Source organism: Ipomoea triloba, chromosome 10 (genome assembly GCF_003576645.1).
Source record: "Ipomoea triloba cultivar NCNSP0323 chromosome 10, ASM357664v1".
NCBI lineage: Eukaryota > Viridiplantae > Streptophyta > Magnoliopsida > Solanales > Convolvulaceae > Ipomoea > Ipomoea triloba.
Genome location: NC_044925.1, coordinates 12,607,691 through 12,618,539, shown reverse-complemented (window position 1 = coordinate 12,618,539; position 10,849 = coordinate 12,607,691). Strand labels below are relative to the sequence as shown.

General features: G+C 35.7%; 1 protein-coding gene across 1 annotated transcript; it reads right to left on the bottom strand.

Moving 5' to 3' along the window:
- Window positions 1-802: 802 nt before the first annotated feature.
- Window positions 803-10,413, bottom strand: LOC116033543 (serine/threonine-protein kinase RUNKEL). The gene is made up of 11 exons (XM_031276291.1): window positions 10,136-10,413; window positions 9,522-9,611; window positions 8,162-8,214; window positions 7,999-8,074; window positions 7,360-7,421; window positions 7,173-7,251; window positions 7,038-7,094; window positions 5,249-6,883; window positions 3,284-4,153; window positions 1,719-2,833; window positions 803-1,071 (listed from the first exon to the last, which is right to left on the bottom strand). Exons 1-10 carry the CDS (start codon window positions 10,181-10,183, stop codon window positions 1,727-1,729), a joined length of 4,077 nt encoding a protein of 1,358 aa, XP_031132151.1. The 5' UTR covers window positions 10,184-10,413; the 3' UTR covers window positions 803-1,071; window positions 1,719-1,726.
- Window positions 10,414-10,849: the final 436 nt, after the last annotated feature.

Genomic DNA, 10,849 nt, shown 5'->3' with positions numbered 1-10,849 from the left:
TATCTTTAGGAGGAGACGTGAATTACATTTACTTGAATCAATCTTGAAGATTGGGTCTTAAGAGGACGAACAGTTATACCTTTTGCAACATATGAATACACACATACCATGTACTCTTTTTCTCGCTAGATTTTTCTCACCGGGTTTTTCTAGTGTGGTTTGTTAACAAGGCATGAGTATGATATAATTATGTTGATGGGGAAAAGTTGCAAATCAATACTTAAATAGATAAACCCCAAAATTTCGAGCATTATGGCTTATAATTGTACTATTTTTTATTAGCTACATTTTTCCTACAAGAATTTCTAAGTTAAGGTTTTTAATTAGACAACCAGTACAATATATAATTTTACAAATATATCATATACTCTTTTATTCAATTAGGTTTTTTCCACGTGATTTTCCTGGTAAAGTTTTTAATGAGACATGAATGTATTTAAATATATTATCCATATATCTTGTACTCTTTTCTTGTTTAAATTTTCCCACAAGATTTTCCTAACAAGTTTTTTACAAAGCAAGATCATAATAAAATAATGTCAAATGGGGAGTGTTATAAATAAATAATAAATAGACATTATTAATGTAACAAACATAACGGTCCATCATTAAACATGTCATTATTGTATCTCTTACTTTGTATTATGTATATGTTTACATGTATTGTAGAGGTTGGATGTTGATGAATAAAATTATGATCAGCTGCCTTTCTCTTTTTCTATATTCACTATTATCCTGCATAGTTCATCAGTTAGGTGTTAAAGGGCCAACATTGCATAAGCAATTTTCAGTCGAATTAATATAACTGAAGATTAAATGTCTTTATAAATAATACCATCATATAAATGCCTGAAAGCATGGTAGCTGAAACAAATCAGTTGAGGATATTAAGAATGATACAACCATACATGCATTATACAAATAGGTTGATGAAAATGACGAGAAGGGCTCTTCTTCCTCCACCAACCTTTAAGAGAGTGAAGAAACCTCAGGATGGATGAAATGCCTTATAACGCGCATTCAAAGAATGCGAATTATGTAATGAAGCCTAATAATCACCTCCATGCGCACCTGCAAAATGCAATGTTTATTTGAGCAGCATTCTAATAGAGAATACAAACAAACAATGCGGTGTTGCAAGAATTTTCGTTATTGGCGTTAATTTCAACTAAAAGTACGTAGACTAATGCTTTGTGAAATCCTATTTTAATTTAATTAAAACATTGTTAACACTCAATGAAGCAATATTTACATTACAAGTTATTAAAACACTCGTACACTCATATTTTCTTCCCCAAAAGGTTGTATCCCCAACTCCAAGAGCTCCCTACACCTCGGCCTAACAAAGTATTTCGAAAGATGTAAATCATGATAACTCATTGGCTTAACAAGCAGGGCCAAATGCCGGTGGGCATAAAGGATCCCCACACTGCCACTGCCGAGTTTTGAACATTGATCTCTTCCCCCAAATGTTGCCTACTAAATGAGTGAGTTAAACCCGTTCAGTCTCGTACACATCTTTAAGTGAACTAGTTGCATAAGGGAAATGATCTCTCCATTGGCCGCAAATTTCAAAAGGCATGTAAGCTAGCTAAATCGCACAAAATGCCCATTGATGATAAACGCAAGGGTTTTTGTTGGAAAATTTTATTACAAGCAGTTAGTAGTATGTATAAATGCACTGAAATGTGGCATGAAATTGTAGCTGAAAGACTGACCTTGGAATTCAATAACGACGTGGAAGTCTTTGAAGCTCCAATGCAGCATGAGAGGCAGCATCTGTAACAGCTTGTATGCTACAGCTTTTGAGCTGAGACACAATTCTTTCGAGTTTTGATATCTCTGGCAAATGTATTGCTAGTATCATGGCATGTGACAAATATTGGCGACAAGCATAACCGAGAGCATAAAGAATCCTTTGCGGTAGCAAGTGGGAGATGCTTGGAGTCCAGGACTCGAGGATGACTGTCACTCTGGCGAGGTTGGTTAGGAAGCCAGTTGTAGCTTCCCTCGGTGCTGCCTTGAACAACAAGATCAAGCATTCAGAAGCTACATCTGATGTGCTATTCTCACTGGACTTGCTAAGTTCTAGCAGGACTCCAACATTCTCACCAAAGTCCATTATATCTCGGATGCACTCATTCTGGTCAATCGCATCACAGGAATTATCGTATAACAGAACTGGTTCTTTTGCATAGCTAGAGCCTTTCCTACTGCCCACCGAGCGCAAAAGGAAAGCCCTACACAGGCAAAGAGTAGGCTCAATGAAATCCTCCATTTCCTTTGCACGTACAAACTCCAACAGGCTTCCAAGCTTCCTCACAACTTTGAGTTGAGAAAGGACTTTAGTCTCCAGTTCTGGAGCAGATGCCAAAGCCAGACACAGCATGACATTGTTGACATTCACAGTTGAGAAATCAACGAGCAGAAATTCAAAGCACTGTGATATTATCTTCATATGAAGAATGTCTGAAATTTTTATATGACTATACTCGATGAGCATCACTAGGAGTTTCTGTGCATAAACAGGAATTGGATCTTCATCCTCAATCAAAGACGGGTACAGAGGAAGGAAATATGAATTTGATATAGACTTCAATTCAATCATCCTCTGTTCATTATCTGACACTTCATTCAGTAAAGTGACCATCAAATCAAAGAAAACCTTCAGACACAAAAACCTGGCATCACCGTCTTTATTTCCTTTATATAGCACAGATAAACTAGGTAGGATCTGACAAGTAAATATGTTAGAACTTTCTTTAATCACAGACATCTCCTCTGCAACAGACTCAAGAATCCGCAGAAGTGTTATCTGAAAATCATCTCTTCCCTGAAATTTAGTGGATAACTTTATATAAATATTGGTACAAACCAACAACAAACTCAGTTATGTATACACATCTTCTGTTCTAGAGTAAATCCAGAGGTTATGCCACATTAAATACCTGACTGACTTATGCTGTATACTTTACCTGTCCAGATTCTATTCATGCACATAAAAGAGTTACCAATTACATGGCTTATGATGGGCAAACAAAACAGTTGGAATTTAAGAAAAACAAATTACTCCAGGTTTCTCAATACAGCTAGGTAGCCAGGTAGGTCATGCATTCCATAAATAATCTAAAAATTACAATTATTTTACTATATTCCATGGTCCAATCAGGGAATAGAAGGCAATATTATATGGAGTACTTTGTATTGGGAAATTATCTTCAAGATAGGTTTGGTTTGAACTTTAACTCTTTAAGGTACTAAGGAGTGCAAAGATTGAACTTACCTGGAAAGGTGACTCCATCAGCTTCATAAGATTTGCCAACTGCTGTATAACCTGGTGACTTGCAACCCGTTGCTTCAGTAAAGAGCAACCAAGAAGATGGAGAACAACAGGAAAAAAGTGAATGCTGTTCTTTGAAGAATTCTGACTTGTGACTCCCATAATCTGCCCACGGCGTCTACCACCCATGATTTGCTGAATATCTGCAATAATAGTTTCCAACAGACTTGGTACACTTGAAGCCACAACATATGCAAATGCATCTAAACACTGCTTCACATAGTTGTCCTTATCCTTCACCAGCCTATCAACTGTTGAAAGTAGTTTTGCATTGCAAAAAAATTGTGGAAGCCATCTCCTGCCATTCTTACATAGTAGAGCCACAAATAGAAGGGCCTTTCCCTTCAAAATTTCACCCCCCTGCTCTATTAGACTAATGAGGTGTGGGACAAGGTTCTTGTCTTCCAACAAGGGAGGAAGGTACCGTCCAATGTTTGCAGGCATATGACTTTCAAAAAGAGTCATGTTTAGAAGATTCAAGCAGATTTGTTGCTCACGTGGACTACCCTTAACTAGGCTTGATGAAATATCCTTCAATGAAAGTTTATCCAAAGCCCGTTGAATGCAGGAAGGGTTAAAACGAACAAGACGTACCAGACAAGATCCTGCTGTTAGCCTCATGCTCTCCTGTTTACCTGGAGCCCTAAATATATAACAGAGGTTACTAATTACATCCTGACTTGTGAAACGAGCAGACCAGTGGCCTCCTTGACTGGAAATGTTTTCAATTGTCCTAAGTGCATAAAGTTGAGTTAAATCATCCTCTCCATTTCGTAAAACTGATGATATTAAGGAAATCATTGAACTCGTAACCTGAACAAGTAAACATATAGGACAAAAACAATTAAGCCAGTGCATGTGAATCAGATCTTTATATGAAAGCAAAAAAATGGAAGGATGAGTCAACCTTTCCTTACCACAACAGCCATAATAATGCTGTTGAAAGGACCAAGAAAGCACCAGTGAGTAAGAAAGTACTACATGCGGTGGTAATAGTTCAATAGTCACCATTGTCCAAGCAATAGCATTTGGAACTCTGAAAGTGCTGCCTAGATTGGGATAGCATATCAATCAAACTTAATGACCTAATTTTAATCTTTTACAATCTTATTTATTGGAGATATAATCTCAGTCATGTTGAAGCAGATTGCATTTTGTATATTTCTTCCATTTTATGCAGATGGTATAATCGTGCCTATAGTTAACTAGGTTTCCTGATTGATAATGTAGAAGTACCTGAGGGAAATGTGTAAAGAACCCCATCTCAGTATGGAGACTGCTAATAAATTCTAACTCAAATATCCTTGACAGTTTAAACTAATGCAACCAATCTAAAAAGAATGGTGACACCTTAATTGTAATTTCTCCCAGTGCAATAAAGGGATTTAGAATATGACAACTGGGAAAAGAATAGACCCCTTGTCCCCTTCTTTCATCCCACTATATTTAAGATGTCACATTCATTTTAAACAAAACCATAAAAGAAAAAGGAAACCATAGAACAACTGAAATTTATCCATGGCAGAAAAGCAAAATGAATATGAAAGAATACCAAAGAGGTTGCAAGTCTATACTTCACCTACTAATTGGAGTAATGAAGTTGAAATTTTTTATACTATTTACACCTGTGAGATTTTCAAATTCATCTAAATATTTCAAAATATTTGAACACGTTTAATCCTGTAAGAGCTTTCATGGTTTATGAGGAAAGCAATTTTCCCGTGTTTCAGTACATAATATGCATTGCAAAAGAAGTTTATGTTTAAAACAAGGAGCTAACTAGATAATAATGCTGCTATCATACTCCAGTATGAATGAATACATTTATAACACAAAGGAAACTTGATGATTGGAAAACTTCTACTTGATTTAATCCAGCACGTTAATGTCTAGAATTAAAACACTGACCTGCCAGCCAGATGAAGGTCGATTATCCTTAGATGGAGATTCCAATGCATTATAATCCCTAGCATTCTCATTCTGAGTAGATATATAAAACAGCAATTCACCCAATGCAGCCATGGAAAACCTTCTCACTTTGTCTTGCCTATCTCTGAGGCCATCAGTTAGAGCACCTAAGATTCCAGAATTTGACAGCTCATCTCCAATAAAAGTAGAATGGCGGATCAACAAACCAATAAGTGAAGCGAGTTGAGCACGCAAAAGTGATGCCTTAGACTGCCTTAGCATTTTTACCAGTACTAACATAATAGGGCCATTTGTCAAGATGTTCGCCGCATCTGCATTGCAACTTAGCATCTCAAGGTACCTGATCACATTTTGTTTCTCCCCAGGAGTGTTCCCAGTGACAATGCCTATGATCCTGTTAATCAGGGAATCCAATTGTTCCTTTGACAATTTGACAAAATCAGAGGTCTGAAGAGCATCAAATGGAAGTGAAGGAATTGTCCCCGAACCTTTATCTGATTTTCTACTAGGCATAACAGGTCTGACTGAAAGATCAGAAGGATGCCAGAGAACCTCTAAGGGGTTTGTTGATTTTGGTGCACCGGAGTCAGAACTAGGACCCTCTTTATTTCTAGGAGTCTTTAGTTGAGGACTATCAGCGGGTAACATTGCAGCAAGCTCAGTCTGTTCTGAAAATGGCTCCTGGTCCATTGTTCTTGAGTCATCTGCGAAAGGTGTGTTAACTGATATTCCTGAATTGGTGTTATCCATCTCTTCCACCTTCCCCTCTTGCTGACTTGGAGTTGACCCAGTGGATTCTGGGGTACATTTGATGCCTTCAGTGTCATCAGGTTCATCATTCGTCTCATCTTCAGTGTTCTCACCAAAATCAAGTTCCATATCATTATTTTCAATTTTGACTTCTGCATCATTCTCAGAGCCATTGGGCAATGGCCTCCTGTAGTTCTCCTTCTCATTTTCCCTCCTTAAATTTGATTTTGCAATTCTGGATAGCCTTAGTAGATTGACCTCCCTTGTATTATGTGTTGTATCCTTGTGCTTGTCATCAATAATTCTGCCATAAGCTTTTAGTTGAGGTTTTCGACCACTGGATATGCACCTATTAGGTGTCTCTGGACCTTTAGATCCAATGTTTGGATGCTCATCATGCCGGTTAACCACTTTAGAATCTTTTTCACGAGCTTTTTGTGGAGTCTTGTTTTGTGGAGGCTTTTCACCATTTCGTTCTGAAAGGTATGGTCTAGAAGAAATCTCAATCATATTATCAAAAGCAGGTTGAGGAGGTAATGAGACCGGAGAAAATTTTGTTCTCCAAAAGGCATGTGCACAGAGTTCAGACCATTGAATTCTTTCAGCTGGATCCTTGATTAAAAGAGAATTGATCAGATTCACAAAGGGGCGACTTGGAGAACCAGGCAGGCCTGGAGTTGGATCTGCAAGTATTGATTTCACTAACTGGGTGAATTCATTTCCAACAAATGGAGGTCTCCCAACATAGCATTCATACAGCACACAGCCAAGAGCCCAAAAATCAGAAGCATAAGAATGGACTCCTCCATCCTGGAACAGCTCCGGAGCCATGTAACAGGGAGTTCCACGCTTTGCTTGTGGTAACTGAAAATTTTATTAAAGAATAGCAAATAAATAAATGCAGGGACAGGACAAAACAATATGCATCTGAAAGAAATGCGTACATACATATATAGCATTATACACCCACATACTGCAAAAAGCAAAGATATCTTTTTTCATGGTGGCATGAGCGTACCTGGGAGGGTGCTCTTGAAATATCATTTAATTTCCTTGATAATCCAAAATCACACAACTGTAATAAAGAGAAAATTAGTAGCTAAAAGATAAAAGTGATGACTAAAAAAAGAATACAATAAATGCATCAGAATACCTTCGTGTGTCCATTTTCATCCAATAGAATGTTTGATGGTTTTAAATCAGAGTATATTATTCCCTTTGAATGTAAAAACCTGGCAACAAGGCCAATAGCCAAACGGCAATACCAACACAACTATCAACTTTATGCTATCCACAAATAAATGTTGATAAAATGAAAGAGTGAAGCTAGATTTACTTACTGCAAAGCTCTTAGAAGGCCACAAGCAAGATCATGTATTGAATCTTCTGGAAGCCTACTATCCTGCACTCAATTATTCAATGTTGCCAAATTGTCACATTTAGCCTAGATACAATGTCCATAAGGTATGCAAATGATAGTTTTTTCTGCCTGTTTCTGTACTTCTATGAGATCTAAGGGCTAAGGCTCAAACCAATGCAAGCACCAAATGATTATTCAAATGCTCAAGGAAAAAGAAAAGGACTTGCAGAGCACTGAGTACCACCTGGCATAAAAATATGTACTGCATATGACTAAAAAATATGTTCAATCAGTTATCAGTTAGACAATGGTATATATGGACTACAATTTGTCAATTAAAAAAGGATATAACTATATATGAATTACATACTAGAGGAGTTGTCTTCCAAAAAACATCAAGCACTAAAACAGAAGAAAATTACTACAATTGAAAAATGCACCCTCTAACAGTAAAAATTATGCATATATTAACATTCTTTATTAATCAAAGAAATGAGCAGGACCATATTGTTATAACACTTCTCAACATACATAGAGACCTAAAACTCTAAAAGTGTACTGAGAATTTCACTAGTGGAAAGAATGAGAAGGAGCTCAAATATCTAGCACACCAAACTACCTGCTGTAATAATGCCATGAGATTTCCTCCAACACAATATTCTAGCACCAGCCATAAGTGAGCAGATGTTTCATACCTAAGTATCAATTAAGTAAAAGAGTAAGAAGGCATAATGCCACTGAGCTCCAAAACTAAACACAGAAATAAGATGAGACTGAATTACCAGGAGTAAAACTTTAAAATGTTTGAGTGATCAAGAGAATGAAGAACTCTAACCTGCAATTAAGAAGCAAACCGTATGGAGTATCTAAAGATGAAAGGAAAAGGAAAAGGAAAAGAAAAAAAAAAACAAAAAACAAAAAAACAAAAAGATTTCATCTTTCTTTTCTCAGTGAAAAGCAAAATGCTTATACAGAGGTGTCATTGTGTCAATGAAGTCATCCGCACCCATATAACTTTTACATGGTTGGCATGCATCATGCAATGAGAATATTAAGGAGGCAGCAAAGAATTTAGTTTAAATTAACTTAATATCATAGGCTCATAGATAAACCAAATATGTACTCCGTATCTCCTATCCAATTTTGATAGCGTAAAATAGATGATGATGATGATAAATACAGTTATGCGTTTACTATGTTTTAATGAAATAAATATTGTTAAGCTTTTAATGTGTGGACAGCTTAGTCTTATATTTCATACATGAAACACTTGGGAGTAACCACAACTCCACAAGCCCACAAAGGTCAACCAAAAAACATTGCATCATGCATTCTAGACATTCACATATTATGTAGTGAGTAACACAATGACAACCTTGTTTTACTCAAAACTAAGTTTCTAAAGAAGTTTAACACTTCTGAGGCTCCATAAGCAACATGGACCTTTGAAGATGTGGAGAAGTAAGCCAAGAGAACAGTGGTGAAGTAAGCCTAGGGAACAAAAACATATTATGGCTGTGGATAAAAGTAAAACAATATTGGAAAGTCTGTCAATTATTATTAGCAAACATTAGGAGAATGGTATCTCCAAACATAACCATACTATACCAAAATAATGAATGCAATCTCTTGCATGCTTGATTCCAAAAGACCTGACATTTGATGTAAGAAAAAATGGTCCTCTTTTGTCTAACAATCAAAACACATTCAGCTGCAACTAATACAAAGATCTTGTAGTTTTTCGAATTCTAGGAAAACAATTTGGGGACTTCTATTTAAAACTTAGCACAGAGTACCTTTTAATCAAGCAATACATTAAATAATTAATAGGGTCTTCTTGCTCAACAGATGGCAATTCAAATTTAAATATTTCTATTACATTTATTTGGAGACAATAGGAAATATCTATTAATTTTCAAAAGAGAATAATAGATTAGGGCAAAAGGAAATACAAAAGAGAGACAATTCAGATCCCTCCTGATTCATGGTATTAACTCTCAGGAGTAGTATTCCTCTTTTTTTCATAGAATAAATTGGCTAAAAGCAAGTTCAGATCATTCAACCTTTAAAAAAAAAAAATTTAAAAAAAATAAATAAATATATGACTACAAGTAAGGGAAAATGCTTTAAAAGATTACTCACTTCTTGAAGAACCTTGGCCTTCTGGGACTTATCCACACTCTTGATTGCAAAATACTGAATGGTCTTCTTCTTCCTTCCTTTGTATACAGTCTGTGCAAGTGAAATGTACAAAATTGCAATTTGATGATTGTATTAGAAATCTGTTTTATGCACATTACGGAATAGTTTCACAGTAATACTAAATGAACTTCTCACAGAAACAATTCCATTAAGCCTATTGTTTGAACAGCATACCATATGCTAATTTCTTAAGTGATTCGTTAAAATGTTTCTTAACACAAAAGTAAAATTAAATTTTGTCCACGACAAAGTATTTTACTTCCATAACTGTACCCATGCATTGAAGCACGGATAAACACCAAAATTTTCCATTCTTCCTAAGCTTCAAGCCTCATTTACGATTTTGATTCCAAAGTTTACAGAAGAAAAAAAAAAAATTGTGAGCTCAATCCTTATTTCAGAATTCAGAAGCTATTAGCTATTGATAACATACATGAACGAAACAGATGCAAAAAGAGCGCAAATCTCTCATTTCGGAAGATGTGAAATCACTAACTTAGCTCAAGTTTGTGTAAAATACAATTGAGCGAAAGCGGAGTAGGAAAGAGCTTTACCGAGTGCTTGCCGCGGCCAATGGCTTCGTAGATATGGTACTGATCCATCCTTTATGGCTGGGAGAAATTCAGCTAGGGTTCCGAATCTCAGCAAGACTTGCTTCTCCCCTACTCCCTCTATGCACTAGTGTATATATGTAAATGTAGATGTAGAAAATTAGAAAAGAGAAAAAGGATTGTGCTTGGAGTGAAGCAGATGAAGAAGAGGATTTTCTGTAATTCTGAGATTTGGGATTTGAATAGAGAGAGAGATAGCAGTGGGCGGGAACGTTTTGAAGTCAAAAATGAAACGAAATTAAATTGAAAAACGCATCTGCAGAAATATAAAAACTAAAATAAAATAAAATTTGTTTTAGTACAGTATGTCATGTTTCGATGGGGTCAAAGTGTTAAACGGTATAAAACACCTTTTCCTTTTCTTATTTTATTTCTTGACTTCTGATTGACTTTTTTTTTTTTTCTTTTTTTTTTTCATGAGGAGTTTGTAATCATTATTTCAAAGTGTGTATTTTGGGTAAAATTTCTTTTATAATTGTTGTCGATAAAAAAGACTACAAAAAAGATAAATAATTATAGATTGAATTGTGAAACAGGTCAGGTCAATATTGAAATGTAATACTTATACTGAAAAATGTAATACTAATAAGGAATAAAGTATTTTTACTTATGTTGGAAAGTATATACTTTTGTGGAAAAATATAATACTTTTATATT

What these genes read in the sequence shown, in the direction of transcription:
- LOC116033543 (XM_031276291.1), bottom strand. Translation starts at nt 10,183, where the DNA reads ATGGATCAGTACCATATCTACGAAGCCATTGGCCGCGGCAAGCACTCG. An exon ending in ATTTTAAAGTTTTACTCCTG is followed by an intron (nt 8,075 to 8,161) that starts GTAATTCAGTCT and finishes ATTGATACTTAG; the next exon opens with GTATGAAACATCTGCTCACT. An exon ending in ATGAAAATGGACACACGAAG is followed by an intron (nt 7,095 to 7,172) that starts GTATTCTGATGC and finishes TCTTTATTACAG; the next exon opens with TTGTGTGATTTTGGATTATC.